Source organism: Haliotis cracherodii, unplaced genomic scaffold (genome assembly GCF_022045235.1).
Source record: "Haliotis cracherodii isolate W230 unplaced genomic scaffold, xgHalCrac1.p SCAF_3, whole genome shotgun sequence".
NCBI lineage: Eukaryota > Metazoa > Mollusca > Gastropoda > Lepetellida > Haliotidae > Haliotis > Haliotis cracherodii.
In genome coordinates this window covers 60,223,442-60,242,626 of record NW_027266286.1, presented here as the reverse complement: position 1 = coordinate 60,242,626, position 19,185 = coordinate 60,223,442, and the positions used below count along the sequence as shown (strand labels likewise).

Sequence of the window (19,185 nt, the reverse complement as noted above, 5' to 3'; positions counted from 1 at the left end):
TTGCTCATTATGACAGGTTTAAGTAGATCAGGCTTGGTGACAAACTGTGTGTCATAGGATGTTGCGTGTACCGGTACCAACCACTGGCTTGTCTAGCCCAGAGGCCATTACAGCGATGGATCAATGTAGGCCCAGGGGGTTATTTGCTGTGAAGCTATCTGGTCAACACATGGCATCTGATGCCACCCAAGGAATAGCCTGAGCATAACACTAACCAAGGGTCTTGTGTTGGTCGTTTGCACAAAACCTGACAGCATAGATTTGGTAATAAAATATTTTATTCAAAGAAGCAGCCGTATACACATATACAGTGGACAAGCTTTATAAACCCTAACTGCCCACTCACAGCTCTAAGAACCAAAGGATAGAATGATGGCTGTGTGACTGAGGGAAGCTGTGCAGTCTATGGAATGTTTGTCTGTGTGTTGTTAAACGCCGCACTCAGCAATATTCCAGCTATGTTACGGCAGTCTGTAAATAATCGAGTCTGGACCAGATAATTACATTATGAGCATCAATCTCCACAATTAGGATATGATGACATGCATCAACAAAGCCAGCGAGACTGACCATCCGATCCTGTTAGTCGCCTGTTACGACAAGCATGGGTTGCTGAAGACCTGTTGTAACCCGGGTCTTCACGGGTGTGTAGGGAATGGATGAAGTACAACACTTGTCGATTAAATCAACTTCCAACATACTGGATTTGAACCAAAGAAATAACTGGAGTAATTTGTTCAGAGCTCAGCTCACTGAATCTACTACACAACTTAAAACTTTAAATACAAGGTTGGGGATTCTTCCATTCTGAGGATGATTCTGAAAGCAACTACGACCTGACTGTGACAATTGTGAATTTCGCAGACTGCACCGAACTGAACATTATTACACTCAGGCTGCAAACTGCAGCATAAGAGGTACATCATATATACAATATCATATGTACATGGTATATACATTATAAACAGTTATGTTCAACTTTGGTTTGTAACAAACATCTAATCAAACAGGAGAAATCAAGGAAAGATGAGGTACAAGTTAAACAGTAAAGATTGTAAGATACTAACATGAAATGAACACACTTACTTTCAAAAGGCAGACATAATAATGTACAGAAAATAGACAGTCTCCTTATTGTTCCTAGCTTATGATTATTAAAAAGAATATTAATTTTGAATATATCTTTGGTTTTGTGTAAAAATGTTGATGGATAAGCTTTTTCCTATCAGTTTCAAAGTTTGGACAAACTGTGGTTGTTCAATTCAAGAGGCCATTAAGTGTCTGCTCCAGAATGTGTTGCTTGTCCTGGACCAAGGTCAAGGCCAAAGCTTCATGTTCTGACAGGGTATCACTTTCACTCACCTGTAATTAATATTCACTGGTAAAATTATTCTAAATTTCATCATACTAAAAAAACATATAGACATTTTTCAATATGTATGAGCTAAAACGTGAAGCTATCAATTCAGAATCTGACGACATCTCCAAGAATTATGACTAAAAAATAACCGATATGAATCATAATGCTAAACCTTACAAAAGAACTGTTTCTATCAGGCTATAGATAGTTAAATGAGGGGACTTATTTATTTAGATATCTGATTAAGGCACGTGAATAAGTTCCATCTTATCAATATCTACTATACTATACTAACACTTATCCTGCACTACACATATTGCGATCTCTATCAGTAGACCCGAAACATAGTCCCAACAGAATCTCTCACCCCGAGAGAGAAACTTCCATAAATAAATCGTCAAAAAAACGCCTACCACCAGGTATCACGTGACCCAAGCTGCACACGACACTCTTTTGTTGAGCAAATAAAGTACATTCCAAAAAATTTAGGTGAGGTGAAATGGGGTTACATAGCGATGTGCATGTAAATGTGTGTGTGTGGCTGCTTGTACTAGTGCGGACTGATGCCGATTTATAGCGCTAGCCCACTGAGAAACCATGCCGCAGTTTAACATGAATATCCCACTCAGACACAGTATACTGACTCCAAGCCAACCAGTCCTTGTTTCAGCCCCTTAATGCTGAGTGCCAGACAGGTGACAACAAGTACCCATGCGGTCAGCATTCCAAAGAATTTCCCTGTGGAGAGGAATCGTAGTGGATGGGAGCATTACCTTTGTAATGCAGGACAAGTATATAAATATCAAATATATGAGATATTTAAGAATTCACTTTGATTTCGCCGAAATTACTGTAAACAATATTGAATAAAATTTTGAATAAAATTAATGAAATATATAACAAACATAAGTCCAGATATACAATGAACATATTTTTATAACCAGATAGCATAATAATAGGATTGAATTGCGTACTTGAAGTCGGATTTTTTTACTGGTATTTCCGGCGGTTCCCTGCTCGCGCTGATAATGGGTTTTTTGGTGTTTTTTTATGATTTGGGAAAAACATTGTGTCAGTGAAGAAACTTGAGCTTATTAAAATGTAAGAAAGTTTTGGGAGCTATGTGTTACAGCGCTCTATAATTGAGTTAGCGCTATATTGAAGGATGCTATAGCCAGGGAACATTGTACTAAGATGTGCATTCCGTATTGTGGCGTATCGATAAAGAGAGCCACGTGTATCGTATCGTTCGTCAAGTATCGCGATGCATCGGAATATCGGTGTATCGTTTCACCCTTAGAAAATAATATACACAAAATTATTTTTGGCACCAATTCTCAAACTCAGTCTTGACAAGTATCTCTTCGATAATCTAACTTCAGCAGTTTCTGAGAAAACTTGTCCCCATAGCAGACACTATGTACTTTGTAGAATAACATGGATCAAGGACTGTAACTGTGTATGTTCCAAATCTGAAAACATGTAGCAAGGGTAGTAATTCTGGAAAAAAGAATTCATGGGACCAAGTTTCGAACAGTCTTGACAAGTATCTCATAGGTGAGCATGCAAAGTTTCATTCATGTAACATCAGTAGATTCTGAGAAAAGCTGTCCCCTTTGCAGAAACTGTGCAGTAATTTGAAAAGCATTGAGCAAGGGCCATAACTCTGTAAAAAAAATAATATACAGCGCCACTGTCTTGACAAGTATGTCATATATAAACATGCATACGTGTAACTTCAGCAGTTTCTGAGAAAACTTGTCCCCATTTCATGCAGTATGCACTAAGTAAAAGCATGGAGCAAGGGCCATAACTCTGTAAAGACACCAATTCTCAAACTCTTTAAGATTATGACCAGTAATATCAGTTTATATATAAAATTTCATTTCTCTAATTAAAATAGTTTTTGAGAAAATTTGTCCCCTTTGAGTGAGTGAGTGAGTGAGTGAGTGAGTGACTGAGTTGTGTTTAACGCCGCTTTTAACAGTATTCCAGTTATATCACGGCATGTCAGCTTAATGTGGGAGGAAAGTCCGAAGTGATGCAGGTCTCAGATGTTAACCACTTCGGTGAAACCCACGAGCATGGGTATGGTGCTGACAAACCTAGGGGCGAACCGGGAGTCCCCTTTGAGAAGTGGACAGACAGACACTCTGTGACGGGTAATCATAATAGGTTGCACTTGTGTATGTTTTATACAACTAGATCGAGCCCTTGCTTGGGTCACGTGATACCTGGTGGTAGGCGTGTTTGGGCCATATGTTTATGGAAGTTTCTCTCTCTGAGCGAGAGATTCTGTTGGGACTATGTTCTAGTTCTACAGATAGAGACTGCATAATGTGTAACGCAGGATAACTAAAAACTTTAACATACCAAGTACTTCTGATTCTTGACCAAAGCCATTTTGATAAGAACCTTGGCAAAGTTGCGAGTTTTGACTTCATTTTCTTGAGATACTTCTCCCATATACACAGCACTCCATCTTTGACTACATCAAAACAGATACATAAAATATGATTCAATAACAGCACAACCTTTGGTGGTTGGTTTACACTGCAGTCCAAATATTCCATTGTAACACAGCAGCCTGTATTTGTTTGTTTGTTGTTTAACGCTGCACTCAGCAATATTTCAGCCATGAAAGTCTATAAATATGAAGTCTGGACAAGAAAATCCAGTGATTGACATCGATCCATGCAATTGGGATACAATGACATGCATCAACCAAGTCATCGAGTCTGACCATCCGATCCCGATAGTCACCTCTTACGGCAAGCATTGTTGCCCCGTACGGCAAGCATGGGTTGCTGAAGACCTATTCTCTACCCAGATCTGACAACATGACTTTCAGTCATGTGAGCTACCGAGGTAAATTGTAAATCAGATGTTTTTGATGCCCTATGTAAATATATATGTAAAAATGAGATGTATGAATCTCACAATTTGGACTAAACAAATTCCCAAATTCTCAAAATACATTGTACACCGAAAAGATTTTTCTCAAAGCATGTCAAAAGACGGCAAAACATCAGTAGCAACTCACAGCTCCTCACAGCTCATGGCAGTTATTCTGAGCAGTGTGTGGAGATTCCAGGACATCTCGTCTATGCTGCAGGTCAGGTCACTGTGATGTATTCAATGAATCTTTATTTACGCATATACTGAAAGGACACAGGCCTACTGTACAGATAGCATGGATAGTGTAATATACATATTATTAATTGATCTGTAAGAACAATTTTCCATAATTCATTGCATGAAATACATATGTCACACGCTTTAAAATGTTGGTATTTTCAGAAGACATTAGTACAATAAACTTCAAAATGTTTGGTGGCTGATACATATATGGTAATAAATATTCAATATGTAAATGCTAAAAAGCTGGACATTGGAAAGATTATACTCATCTTCTACCACTTATTGCACACTGGCTGTCATATATCCTCCTTCTTACTACAATATTCACTGGATTGCAACAAATAGCTGAAGATGCCTGATGCAACAAGGAGCATTCCTATTATTAAATCATTAATAACATTACCGTATTCGACGTATTAAGCGCCCGGGGCGCTCTCAAAATTGGAAATAGTGGGCTCTTATTAGAATATAATTCTGGTGAGAACAAAAACAGAGTTGAAAAATTGTAAATTTCGTAGTTTATACTGACAGCCTCAAATGATACAAAAGAAAAGTATGTACGTATCATACACGACAGATATATTTTCCAGAATATAATTGCCCATAATTAAGGGTGCATATAACACACGAGTGAGTATTATACATGAATCAATAAGTCTTGTGTACATTAATCAATCGGAAGGGAAGCTAATTGGGATTGTTCACTAGCAAATATCGCCATGGGCGCTTATTAGACGGGGCGCTTATTACGTCGAATACGGTACTTGGCACATCACTACATCATTAACTGGGACACCAGGACCGACATATCTTGCAGACAAGAGCACAACTGTTCTATTCAGGAGTGGAAACAAGAAGTGTGCAAGGATAACTGGTTCCCAAGTACATCAACTTACTTTTTTAGTTTCAGGTCTGCGATGATATCCATCTTTCTGTCCCAATTGCTCACAGAAGACCTCAGAATTTCCAGGTCATCTGGAATGAAATGTCGAGGAACAAGATGACATTACTAGTATCGTCTTTGCATCATACTATCTGAGCCAATGGTACAGACGTTTCAAGTCACTCACATATGATCTGACCCTTTGAAGGATCTAAGTCTCTCTTTGCTGTAATACCATGGGAAGAAAATGAATAAAGCCAGATATTTCAGCTATATAGATATGTTGAAGTGGGGAATACCCAGCAGCCATATAGACATGTTACAGTGGGGAATACCCAGCAACTATATAGACATGTTACAGTGGGGAATACCCAGCAACTATATAGACATTTTACAGTGGGGAATACTCAGCAACTATATAGACATGTTACAGTGGGGAATACTCAGCAGCATTATAGACATGTTACAGTGGGGAATACCCAGCAACTATATAGACATGTTACAGTGGGAATACCTAGCAGCATTATAGACATGTTACAGTGGGGAATACCCAGCAACTATACAGACATTATACAGTGGGAAATACCCAGCAGCTATACAGACATGTTACAGTGGGGAATACCCAGCAACCACATGGACATGTTACAGTGGTGAATACCCAGCAACTATATAGATATGTTACAGGGGAGAATACCCAGCAGCCATATAGACATGTTACAGAGGAGAATACCTAGCAACTATATAGACATGTTAAAGGGGAGAATACCCAGCAACTATATAGACATGTTACAGAGGCGAATACCCAGCAACTATATAGACATGATACAGAGGAGAATACCTAGCAACTATATAGACATGTTACAGAGGAGAATACCCAGCAACTATATAGACATGTTACAGTGGAGAATACCCAGCAGCCATATAGACATGTTACAGTGGAGAATACCCAGCAGCCATACAGACATGTTACAGTGGAGAATACCCAGCAACTATATAGACATGTTACAGTGGGGAATACCCAGCAACTATATCAACATGTTACAGTGGGGAATACTCAGCAACCCTATAGACATGTTACAGTGGGGAATACTCAGCAACTATATAGACATGTTACAGTGGGGAATACCCAGCAGCCATATAGACATGTTACAGTGGAGAATACCCAGCAGCCATACAGACATGTTACATTGGGGAATACCCAGCAACCATATATATACATTATATTACAGGTCAGTCATGTCAGCGTGGTGACCACTTAGTCCACCCTGTCGTAACAGCTCATGACAAGCATGGTGAACGGAAGACGCGAACTACACAGGGCAAGCTCTGCCAACTTCCACCTGATTTACCTGCAGTGAATTCGTAGACGTTGAAGGGGTTGGCTGGAAGCGTAAATCCATATTCTACGAAGAGCTGATCGTTACTGTGAGGGTTGTAGTGGATAAAAACCTGGTCATATTTCCGGTAGCTATCACAGGTGACAATCTCGTATCGACCGCTTTGCCCATTCAACCTAGCCTCCATCTGTTGCTCAGAAACAAACAAGTCCAATTCAGTGATCCAAGTGACTGGAAGTGATTCCTATTCAAAATGCATTATTATTATTCAATATTATGGCCAGTGCAGGAAGTAACTAAAATGGGACTGTACACTATTATCCCGCAGTCAATATCACCAGCCAATAACAATTTTTAAGGTGAAATGGGGTCTAATGTTGTGTCCAAGATTAGTGCGATAATGGCGATGTGCCATTAGTGTGCCTGCTTGTACTAGTCTGGACTTATGCCGATATCATAGTGCTAGCCACTGAGATACCATGCTGCAGTTTAACATGAATACCCCACTCAGACACAGTATACTTCAGGCTGACCAGTCCTTGTTTTAGTCCCTTAATGCCGAGTGCCAGATCGGGTAACAACAAGTACCATCTTTAAACGTCTTCTGGAATGACACGGCAGGAGGTTCGAACACTGGACCTTCCGCTCTCTGGGCGGACGCTCTACCACGGAGCAAATAATAATTTTAAAGTTGACAATGATGTCTGATCTCTTGTTCAGGAAATAAATAATTTGTATATGAAGAATAATTATTTTTAGGACCTTATTGCTAAAGCAGTGCTGGCAGCTGAAAATATTCAACTTCGGCATGATGAGCGAACACTTTTACCACTAGGCTATCTGACCGTCCCCAAAGGTTAAAGCCATTTGACACTTTGGAGAAACCCAGGAGTATGGGTATGGTGCTGACAAACCAAGGCTGATATTAGGACTGGGATGGGTAACCGGGTCCTCAGGTCTGAGTGGGTCCATAGGGCTGCATGGACCCATGGTTAGTCAAGCGATACATTGTTTAATGACAACTCCATGGTTACACTACACGTCGCTTGTGTTGACTGTTCGCATTTCTGTCAGACTATTACTCATTCCTTTTGACTTTTGCATGTTTGCTAATGATAACGCTTCAGTCAATGTCAGTGTATGCGTGATTAGATCATTTTATACATGTATCGAAATTGTTCCTGACAGGACTCAAGTAAAACAATTTCCAATCACACATTTTGTACCAAACTCTTGAGACCTACAGCAAGTACCCGGGCAGGGACAGCGATAGGGGTCGGTTCCATAAACCGCTAACAAAAAAGACCATGCCCACTATCAGACTCCTGTTTCCTAATTGGCTGATAATGGTGAGTGAGTGATTGAGTGAGTATGGTTTTACGCCACTTTTAGCAATATTCCAGCAATGTCACGGTGGGGGACACCAGAAATGGGCTTCACACACTGTACCCATGTCGGGAATCGAACCCGGGTCTTCGGCATGATGAGCGAACGCTTTAACCACTAGGCTACCCGACCGCCCCAGCTGATAATAAAACGTACAGGCTTGTGGTGCATTACTGTGCTGAACAGTGTCACTGATTTCGTACTGTTGTCTTCACTGTTTGTGTGTAAATGATTTATACCTCCATATATGCAAAACATATTGTAGTCAATCCTTAATTATTCTCAACAATGAAGCAGTATGACATAATACTCTCAAAAGAAGTTAAGGAACACTTGATAACTATAGTTAATCTGTCATTGCAATCAACGAACAAATTGGGGGTTCTGTAACCTTTTTTTTTAGTATGTATCGGCAAGTTATTACAATTAATCTTTCATCTGTTTTGGGTAATCTTTAGATTTTTTTCATTCCAAGACTCTGACCTTGGCTTCTGCAGAATGATTTAGCAGGTCAAGGTAGGGAGCTAGTGCCACATTTGTTTCGCTGTCTGTCTTTGATAGGTATGGCGACTCCAGCGTCTTCACATACACAGATCGGGTATTCACGACACACCACGCCCAGCGGAATTTCTCATATGTAAGAATGTCATAATCAGAACAGTGTTTTCTCAGGAAATCCCTGATATTTTCAAAAATATCTTGAACTCTTGTCTGTTCAGTGTTGGATTTCAGATAGACATTTGGTGGAAGCCTTGCCAACTCTTGTCTTGTGAAGTACAACGGTGTGCTAAATGTGGGTGGCAACGTCTGGATGTAGGGGTACCAGAATGAGGTGGTGCCTTTCTCCGCCTCCCACACCAGGAACACGGACAGGACTCTCTGAGGGGTCAAGGGTGGAACACACCTGTAGAGGAACACATCTCACTATGTACAGTTAGGCAGAAAGAACTGTAACAATAAGAATAATTGTTTGCCCATTTGTGCATATTGTGACAAATGAAAACAATTATTTTATAACCTTGTTCCTAATTGTCCAAATTGTTTAATAAGATTAGACTGACGCATTTTGACAATTAAAAACCTGAAATAGCTAAAAAAGGAGTAGGTCTCTTTGTAAGAACTTGCCCGTGAAGATCCGGGGTAGAATAGGTCTTCAGCAACCCATGCTTGCTGTAAAAGGTGACTATGCTTGTCGTTAGAGGCAACTAACGGGATTGGGTGGTCAGGCTCACTGACTTGGTTGATGCATGTCATCGATCCCAATTGTGTGGATTGATGCTCATGATATTAATCACTGGATTGTCTGGTCCAGACTCATATATTAAAGACCGCCGTCATAAAGCTGGAATATTGCTGAGTGTGGCGTTTAACAAGAAATAAACAAACTTTGTAAGAGTGAGTGAGTGAGTATGGTTTTACGCCGCTTTTAGCAATATTCGTGCAATATCACGGCGGGGGACACCAGAAATTGGCTTCACACATTGTACCCATGTCGGGAATCGAACCCGGGTCTTCGGCGTGACGAGCATATGCTTTAACCACTAGGCTATCCGACCACCCCAAACTTTGTAAGAAGTAACTGATGTTCGTACTGGTCTGATGTCACAATGGGTCAAGTGGGTCATCCTTGATTTTGTCTACTATCCAACAACCATGGTACATGTATGTGTAGTTGGGCATCATTATTAGTACCGGTATATCCCAACATTAACATGTTATATATGTGAACACTAAAAACTCTGAAAAACAACTCACTCCTTAAGTACTTGTCCAATATCACTTGTGAACACCGTGTCAGGTGTAATAAGTGCACATTCTGGGATTGACACAATTATCTCCCCTTTATGAATTGCCTTGTTTGTCCGTAGTCCTCGTCCAGTTTCTGGAACAGAGATTATAAGTATTGGTAATTTTCAGGCTACACACAGACATTTTACATGAACTAAACGACACCCATTCAATACCTTCTGAGGACCGTTATTTCCTGATTATGTTGATTTACGTGGATGACATTAATCTGTTAGAAATCAGGATAAAACTAGAGTCATCTACAACGAATATTACATGAAGATTACATTTCATTTCAGACTATCCTATATTTTTGCTTTATTTATAATCAGCAACACAAATGTAAACCATGAAGACAAAGACATCCATATCCCCACATGTTTGCAACGGTAAACAAATACATGTGTAACATTAAAAAACTTGTGAAAACAATGACCACCCTAATACATTTGCAAGATATCATTGAGAAAACATGAAAGGTTTGGTACTTGAAAAAACTTGATGCCTTGAAAATACAAAAGATAAGACTTTATTTTACGAAATTCCAGAAAATCAATAAAATCCAGTTCAGCACTTGGCTGGTGTGTAAACAAACATTACATGAATATGTCTGCAATAGTTTGTTATAAGTAACTCTTGAAACAAACCCTACCAACATTTTAGCAAATTCATACAAAAAACAAGCGCCATAACTGTGCAAAATAATAATTCTCAAAGCTAGGCAGTTTCAATATCTACTGATGAAGGCTATATCAAAATGGGGTGCAGGCTAAAACGGCACCTCAGCAAAGCGTCACCGATTTTCTCTGGCGAAAACGGCATCGCATTTGGCGAAAACGGCTACTATGTGTCGGGCGAAAACGGCACCTCTATTTTTAATAATGATAAGAACGATTTTTGTGGTAATATATATGGTTTATTTACATGGTCACAGTTATCACAGCATGTTGTTGTTTTCTGACATTCTTCTCTCATGCAACACATCGAAAGGCTATTGTGAATAATTGTGATCTGACAGCACCATGTTAGGCCTCTAAATACAGTTTCAGTTTAAATTGAGTTATTTTTCTTCAAAGCATGTCATGTTTTCACAATAAGTTGTGTTGTGTATAAGCTAAGTTGGATTATAGTTGGAGTAGAGGCTAATTTCTAATGTAAACTTGTTTTAGCATCTCACAATTATATTGGTGTTTGCAAGTTACCATATAAGTTTAACAGCACCTTTTTGACCAAGGTAAAAAAAAAATAAGGTGCCTTTTTCGCCAGGCAATAGAAGCAGTTTTCGCTTGAGTCGAGGTGCCGTTTTCGCCAATCGGTGCCGTTTTCGCCCGGTGACGTTTTGCTGAGGTGCCGTTTTCGCTATATCCCATCAAAATGTCGGGTAGAATATACCCACATCATACCTATAAATTCACATGGTTCTAAGTCAATGTTACACTTATTGTCAAGACTATTCATCCATATTTTCAGTTGTACATATTCTTGTCTGCTAGCATGTGAAACACTAAATTTCTTCTTTGAGCGATTCCTCTGCCTTGAGCAACGTCCACTTCGCATCCTACGCTATTACGCTGGAAGGAGTTCCTGAATCCAAAACTTCCGCGAGCACCTGCAGCGCCACCTTTATTTTGATTTTGGCTGAGAACCGACAGGACAATATAATGTTTCAAATGTATGACTGAAAAGAGTATTGCGTTTCGAGCCAATGCAATAATAAAATTAAATGTCAGTAATATTCTTATAATTAACTCCACTTATTTTTGTATCAACAAAATAGTAACGTCTTCCTTATTAATGACTTTTAGCCATCTCGGACCTGTGTGTACCCGTACGGTGCACGGGTCAAACAAAATGGCGAATCTCACCGGAGGGATTCCCCTCAGTAAGGTTAGTAGATGTCTAGGAGCACTCTGTCAGTTTTATTCAGTGAGAATATTTGTCCTGCACAATAGTCACCCCTCGTTTGTTGATGGTTAATTCACCTTGATTTATAAAAAAGACAGATGCGTGCCTTTAAACCAAATTACGGCTTTGGTTAATGTGCGCCGAATACAAATGCATGTCTGTCGACTACTATTGGGCTAGAAGGAAACTGCAATCTAATATTTTGATTCTTAATTTAGAGGTTGGTTCGAGTGTATGAATGAAATAGTTGTTAACTAGTATTTGACATGATAGACAGCTGTGTGACATTGCAGTGTTATATTCACGATGACATCCGAAATAAACTTAAATATTGTGTATCGTTGTGTCCGAAGTGTCAAATGATGTCAAGTAGAAAAATCAGTTCAAACGCTACAAGAACGCCAGTTAATATTTTACCACGCTTTGCTGTCAATAGACATTGCATGGCGATAAATAACCACACCTAACTTCAGTGTATGACATTTTTTAGAGTATGTCGCACATTATCCGGGACTGTTTTCAAGAGTGTGTATGATGTTTGTTATTCTTTTGCTGTTAATGAACGTTTGTTAGTTTGTTGTTTAACACCTCGCGCACCAATATTCCAGCTATATGAAAGTGGTCTGTAAATAATCGAGTCTGGACCTGACAATCCAGTGATTGACATCATGAACATTGATCTGCACAATGGGGGATACAAAGACATGCATCAACCAAGTCATCGAGCTTGACCACCCGATCCCCTTACTCGCCTCTTATGACAAGCAGTTTATGAATGTGTGCAAGTTGGGTGACTGTTGATAATTCGGGAATAGTTTTAATGCAGCCAACCATGAAAAACAGTTGAGAGATACCAAACTGTGGAATATGTAGGTAGACGCATTTTATATAGAAATACACACAAATTACAAGAGAGACACAATACCCATAAAGTTTTCATTGTAACGGTATGAACCTGGCACATTTTTAATGGAAGCAGACACAGTAAATCACGCAGACTGAAACAAAGGATTTCATCTTGTAATTTACTAATAACATACAATGTAAACAAGTGGTGCTCGCAGTCACCTGACTGCCGATTCAAATCTGGATTATAACCATGCTATCAAAATTTGATCATGTTTATCACTTGCAAAATTGATATTTCTTGAAAAGCACACTTTGCAAGTTTTGTCATTACTGTAAGTTATATTCCTTATCAACTGAATGGCTTGTTTTTACTTTATAACAACTAGAACACATGCAGCTATCTTTATTAATTAATAATCGCAATATTTCATGATTGTATGCAAGTGTCAAGGATTATAGTCATAAAAAGATATTAACAGACATTAATTGTTGGACCGTCTCCGTGGTCTAATGGTAGAGGGGAGGGTCTGGGGTTCGATCCCTGGTCGCATGGTACCAAAGAGACGTTAAGAGATGGAACTTGTTGTTACCCTGCCTGGCACTCAGCATTATGGGTCTAAAACAAGGGGACTGGTCGGCTTGGCGTCAGTGTTTGAGGGGACTGTATTTGAGTGGGGTATTCATGTTAAACTGCAGCATGGTAACTCAGTGTGCTAGCACTATAAAATCGGTTTTAGTCTCTGTCACACACACGCACACACACAGCGGTAGAAACTAACTGTTTTAGTCTACTAGTCCTTATAATGATAATATATAGCAAACCCCTTTAACATGGCAAGTTTCTACTTGTCCTTATGATACCCTAACTATTGGGCAGTTTGGCAAGGACTATAGGACTAGTGACAATTTCTAACGCTGCACACACACAATTGCAGCACTTTCACTTGAACACTTGAATACTTTCTACAAATATTATGAATTTTCTCTTCCTTGGAAATTGACTAAATGTATCTAGGAAAATTGATATGCAACAAAATTGCAATATTCTTTTTCAGTTTACTTGCCCTGTAAGTCATACATGTCATGTGAGATTTCTGAATCAATTTTGTGTCATTCTGTCTTTTTCGAAAATATTGAATCAAGTGTTTTGGTAAATGGATATTCTAGTCCTTTTTTCAAGGTTTCAAGGGGTTGTCGCCAGGGGGATCCGATATGACCATATATCTTTATTCTTTGTGCCGAAATCTTAGCAATAATCATGATAATGATAAGAAATAATAACAAAATAAAAGGTATACAGATAGGTAATTTTAAATCTCAGCTTGCACAATTTGCAGACAATACTACATCAAGTTTAGATGGATCTGAAAAGAGCCTCTATACCACAATGAGTACGTTAAAATGTTTTGCCCAGTTTTCGGGATTAAAAGTAAATGCTGAAAAAAAACAAGTTGATATGGATAGGGTAAAAAAAATGATCAAGATAAAAGTTATGTGAGGATTGGAATTTTGACTGCTCACAAACTGAGTTTAAGTTATTAGGCAGAGATTTTGATGTTGATTTGGAAAATATGGTCAATTGAAAATATACAAACAAGTTTGATAAGATAGAAAAGGAAATGAAAATGTGGGAAAAGAGAACCCTGACACCTATGGGTTGTTGTACTAATGTTGTACTAATGTTGTACTAAATCATTGTTGTTACCCAAACTCAATCACCTGTTTCGCAGTATACCAAGCCCACCCAAAATTGTAATAGAAAAGTTTCAGTCAAAATGTTTTCACTTCATCTGGAGATCTAAACCTGACAAAGTTAAAAGGAAAATGATGTCATTATATCCTAAATATGGCAGCATGAGTGTCCCAGTGGTGGAAATGGTTATCGCCGCACAAAAATTAAGCTGGATTAAGAGACTGGTTCATGGTAATTACACATGGACCGCTTTCTTTTTTGAAAATGTCGCTAGTGCAAATGTAATTTACCTGGCTGATGCTGCCTATATTAACGAAAAGATTATTCCAAACATCAATAATAACTTTTGGAAGGAAGTTCCGTTATGGTGGTCAGTATACTTGAATTGTTGTGATAATGTTAAACAATCTGTTGAGAATATGATGAGCATATCTGTCTGGTGTAATAATAAAATCAAAATTAATGGTAAGTCTATTTATTTTCCACAATGGCATCAAAAGGGTATAGCGTATATAAATGACTTCATTCATGACACAGGTGCTCGTGGGTTTCACCGAAGTGGTAAACGTTTAAGACCTGCATCACTTCGGGCTTTCCTCCCACATTAAGCTGACACGCCGCGATATAACTGGAATACTGTTAAAAGCGGCGTTAAACCTACCTCACTCACTCATTCATGACACAGGGAAATTATATGATTTTGATGAATTTGTACAAAAATACGGTTTGAAGACAGACTTTTTGATCTTTCAAGGAGTAAAACTTTCAAGAGTCAGGTATTTACAGAATAACAATATAATACATTGTGCTAAAATTTGCCAAAGACCTATACTGCCATATAATGTATCAAAAATACACAATAAAAAGGGAAGAAAGGTATTTTATGAAGCCCTATTAAACCCTACATTTATAAAACGTAAGTGCTACAGTAAATTGGAAGATTTTCTTGAAAAACAGTACACAGATACAGAGTGGACAAACTTTAACCTTAAAGCAAAAAGATGTACACAAAGTTCGGAATTAAGATGGTTTCAGTTTAAAGTTATACATAATATTTTTAGTACTAACTGTTATTTATTTCAACATGTTCAAATTGGATATGTTGAATCGCCAGTTTGCTCATTATGTAATGAACCATCTGAAACAATTACTCATATATTGTGTGAGATTTCTGAATCAATTTTATGTCATTTTCAGGTCAGCCCAAATTTTCTTCATGCCAACTCTACCAGTCACACATGGCCATTCAGTGCCATGGCCGAGTTAATAGGTATGTATTCAATATTTACAACTTTGAAGCTGTCACAGTAAGTAACAGCACTTAACCATCAAGGTTAGAAAGTATCTTTCATTTCCACTTGTCCTAAAAATGTCCTGCTACAGAGTTCCTTATCATGCTTATGGTAAAAGTGGTAGTCCACAAGGAAATATCACTAGTCCTGCTACAGAGTTGCAATCTATCTAATGGTATAAGTGGTAGTCCACAAGGGTATATCACTAGTTCTGCTACAGAGTTGCAATCAATCTAATGGTATAAGTGGTAGTCAACAAGGGTATATCACTAGTCCTGTTACAGAGTTGCAATCTATCTAATGGTATAAGTGGTAGTCCACAAGGGTATATCACTAGTTCTGCTACAGAGTTGCAATCTATCTAATGGTATAAGTGGTAGTCCACAAGGGTATATCACTAGTTCTGCTACAGAGTTGCAATCTATCTAATGGTATAAGTGGTAGTCTACAAGGGTATATCACTAGTTCTGCTACAGAGTTGCAATCTATCTAATGGTATAAGTGGTAGTCCACAAGGGTATATCACTAGTTCTGCTACAGAGTGGCCATCTACCTAATGGTGTAAGTGTTAGTCCACAAGGACATGTCAATAGTCCTGCTACAGAGTGGCCATCTACCTAATGGTATAAGTGTTAGTCCATAAGGAAATGTCAATAGTCCTGCTACAGAGTGGCCATCTACCTAATGGTATAAGTGGTAGTCCACAAGGACATGTCAATAGTCCTGCTACAGAGTGGCCATCTACCTAATCATGCTAATGGTGAAAGTGGTAGTCCACAAGGAAATGTCATTAGTCCTGCTACAGAGTGGCCATTTACCTAATGGTGTAAGTGGTAGTCCACAAGGAGATATCACTAGTCCTGCTACTTGGAAGATAAGAGAGAGAATATATGGATGTCAACTTCTTTATTATGAGGAACATAACGTTGTGGAGTATATGCTTACTCCAAGTGAATGGATGCCAGGATGCAGAGAGCATATGTATGTACGTACTTGTAAAGAACAACGAGAGTAATAAGATAACAAAGGTGGAAACTTAACAACACTGAACAAGGGAAGTAAAAATGTTGAATATCACTTTGTTCAAAATAATGGTATGTATATGAGTAAAAATAATAGAGAATATTTTCATTACAATTTAGTTTAGTCTCATGACGATCGTTGAATCGCATCGCGGTTTTTGCATAAAAATTACGTCTGTAGTAGTATTATAGAGGTATAAATCTGGCTCCAATTGAAGTGGTCTAGAATCAGTTTACCGATTAAAGTTTATATCATAGAAGCTTTGATAGGGTTCGAAAATGGTTCAGGTGGTGGTGAGCTAGAGCCCTTTTCATTACAATTTAGCTTAGTCTCATGACGATTATTTGTGTACATCACGGTTTTTGCATAAAACAATTACCCCTGTTGTATAGGTATTGGGGTATGAATCTAGCTCCAGTGGAGTAGCGTTAGAATCTTTTTCACACATCGTCTGCCACAGATAATGGGTTTCCCATCAATGTAAATCTACACAGATTCATGGTTGTTATACATCTATCATATCATTTACAGCTGAGTCTCAAGGCATCATGCGTCATGGCTATTAATAGCACATAGCTGATAAGACTCAGCACTATTAAAAGAATGTTGTCAGCTCATGGCTTATGCATATTAGCATAGCTAAAAATAGCCACGAAGGACAATCACCAACACCATAAATGCTATCTCTCTGTATTTTTGTTCCTCTGACGGTGTATAAAACTGAGTTGGCCTTTAGTCAATTGGATCAAGGCTCATTCCGTAAATAAGGAAGTATTCGTGCATGGCAGATTCAACATCCTTAAACGTTTGAAATGAATGGTTTTGTTTACAAAGTTTATCATTAATAAAATCTAATCTCTGGGTCCTTCTTTTAGACTATTGTTACTGGGCTGTTTCGAGTTGTTCTAATGCTTTCCTCTGTCGTTTCCGCTCCTCCTCAATTTCTTTAGCATTTGATTCTCTCATAGTAGAAAAAAAAATTACTCCCCTAAAAAGCTAGAGTATTAACAATAGCTCCACCAAACATCATTACAATTAATGCCATTTTTATGTTTAATAATATTCCAATGTTTAATTTCTTCATTATGTCTTCTGGGTGGTGTGGCTTTAGTAATCATTTTACCTATACATGCATAGCCGATAGCTATTCTGCTAACCACAGCTGAATGATAAGCTGCGTTTACCAACACTTTACCGTCTGTAACTGGAGTAGTCATGCTTTTATAATATTACATGAGGGCTTAACTCCAATTGAACCTTGACTGCTGGTGTTTTCTCTTTTACAGTCTTAAAAAACAACCATACCACTGCTATAACCCCTATCTCATAGGGAAACCAAGTTTTAATCGGGTGTGTACAATGTTCAGTGCAGGCTTTTGCCTTCCTGGCTAGCGCTCCCCTTTTACCGGCTGCAACTTTTCGAGGATTCTTAGTCACTCTCACTTGTGGTTTTTCAAGTTTACTTGTGGCGTTTCCCCAATCACTTGTTGTAATTCTGCCTCCATTTATATTAAAATGTGGGCATGTATGTTTAAATTTACAATACTTAGCTGTTATTAAAGCGGTGGTATGCGGCACCATGAACATTCCGTATCTATGGTAAAACTCACAGTTTACTGTGCTTAAATCGTGTTCGATGAATGGGTCTTTCTCGAGAGAATCGCATAAATACGGGCGATTTTCTGGCGGGATAGGAAGAAACGTACCAGCTACAGCTGTGTATAGTTGTAACATAGCCGAACCTATTGTTTTAGTCATGGTAGCTCCCAGTCTAGACTCGTAGCGTGCATATAGTTTTTTCATTTCTTCGTCGGTCATGTTATCAGTTTTTTCAGTGGTATAATTTTCCCTCAAGTATTGGGAGCATTTTACACCAGCTACCAAAGCCGCGAGTCTTTCTCTATGTTGATCCGTAACTACAGGTTCCGGCTCATCTTGGATCAGTTGTTCAATAAGTTCGTCGCATTCAATCTTTTTAATGTAATACCCCAGCTGATATTTAAGTCTAGCATAATGAAATATGGCATATCCAATACAGCCCGAAATAAAAAACTTGCAAAAGAAGGAGGATTTCCAACCACATTATTACATAATCACCGCTAATGTTCAATTTACCATATTTTGCTCTATTTTTGCTATATTTTACTAAGCAGTTGCTATATTTTGCTATATTCTGCTAAGCAGTTGATATATTTTGCTAACCATTTGCTATATATTTTTGCTAACATTTGCTAAGCAATTGCATAAGCAGCTGGTTGGTCAGTTTTTAATACGAGTTTACAGTGCTTCGTTTCCGCTAACAGTTTTCTGACTTTATCTCGCTCGAGCGTCATTTTCGCGTAGACATTCCTCAAATGAATCTTGGTCTTTGCAATGAAACAGGGATACCCATTTGGTCTGCTCTCTGAGATCTTTCAGGACAGAGTTGTATTTTTGAGTAAGGACCCAAACGCTATTCTCCATATGCGGACCGGAGAATGCTAAATATGAAAGCATATCTTTTTTTTTGTAAGTTCTTTACTCGCACT

The 19,185-nt window shown here is 38.5% G+C and overlaps 2 protein-coding genes across 2 annotated transcripts in view; one reads left to right on the top strand and one right to left on the bottom strand.

Annotated features, from left to right (window-relative positions):
* Window positions 1-299: 299 nt before the first annotated feature.
* Window positions 300-11,514, bottom strand: LOC139474286 (SET domain-containing protein 4-like). Its single transcript, XM_071257236.1, has 8 exons — window positions 11,299-11,514; window positions 9,863-9,989; window positions 8,591-9,011; window positions 6,734-6,908; window positions 5,398-5,476; window positions 4,404-4,484; window positions 3,734-3,848; window positions 300-1,362 (listed from the first exon to the last, which is right to left on the bottom strand). The coding sequence occupies exons 1-8, from the start codon at window positions 11,450-11,452 to the stop codon at window positions 1,258-1,260; spliced, it is 1,257 nt and encodes a 418-aa protein (XP_071113337.1). The 5' UTR covers window positions 11,453-11,514; the 3' UTR covers window positions 300-1,257.
* Window positions 11,515-11,746: 232 nt separating this feature from the next.
* The window catches only part of LOC139474113 (MORC family CW-type zinc finger protein 3-like), a 32,992-nt gene continuing 25,553 nt past the window's right edge, over window positions 11,747-19,185 (top strand). The window contains exons 1-2 of the mRNA XM_071256985.1: window positions 11,747-11,782; window positions 15,540-15,612. Coding sequence (XP_071113086.1) covers window positions 11,747-11,782; window positions 15,540-15,612 — 109 coding nt within the window. The remainder of the gene's footprint in view (window positions 11,783-15,539; window positions 15,613-19,185) is intronic.

Excerpts from the sequence above, each read along its gene's own strand:
- LOC139474286 (XM_071257236.1), bottom strand. The coding sequence starts at position 11,452 with ATGCGAAGTGGACGTTGCTCAAGGCAGAGGAATCGCTCAAAGAAGAAA. Across the intron at positions 6,909-8,590 it reads ATCATTCTGCAGAAGCCAAG|ATGGAGGCTAGGTTGAATGG; the intron begins GTCAGAGTCTTG and ends TCTGAGCAACAG. Across the intron at positions 3,849-4,403 it reads GCCATGAGCTGTGAGGAGCT|TCAAAGATGGAGTGCTGTGT; the intron begins GTGAGTTGCTAC and ends GTTTTGATGTAG.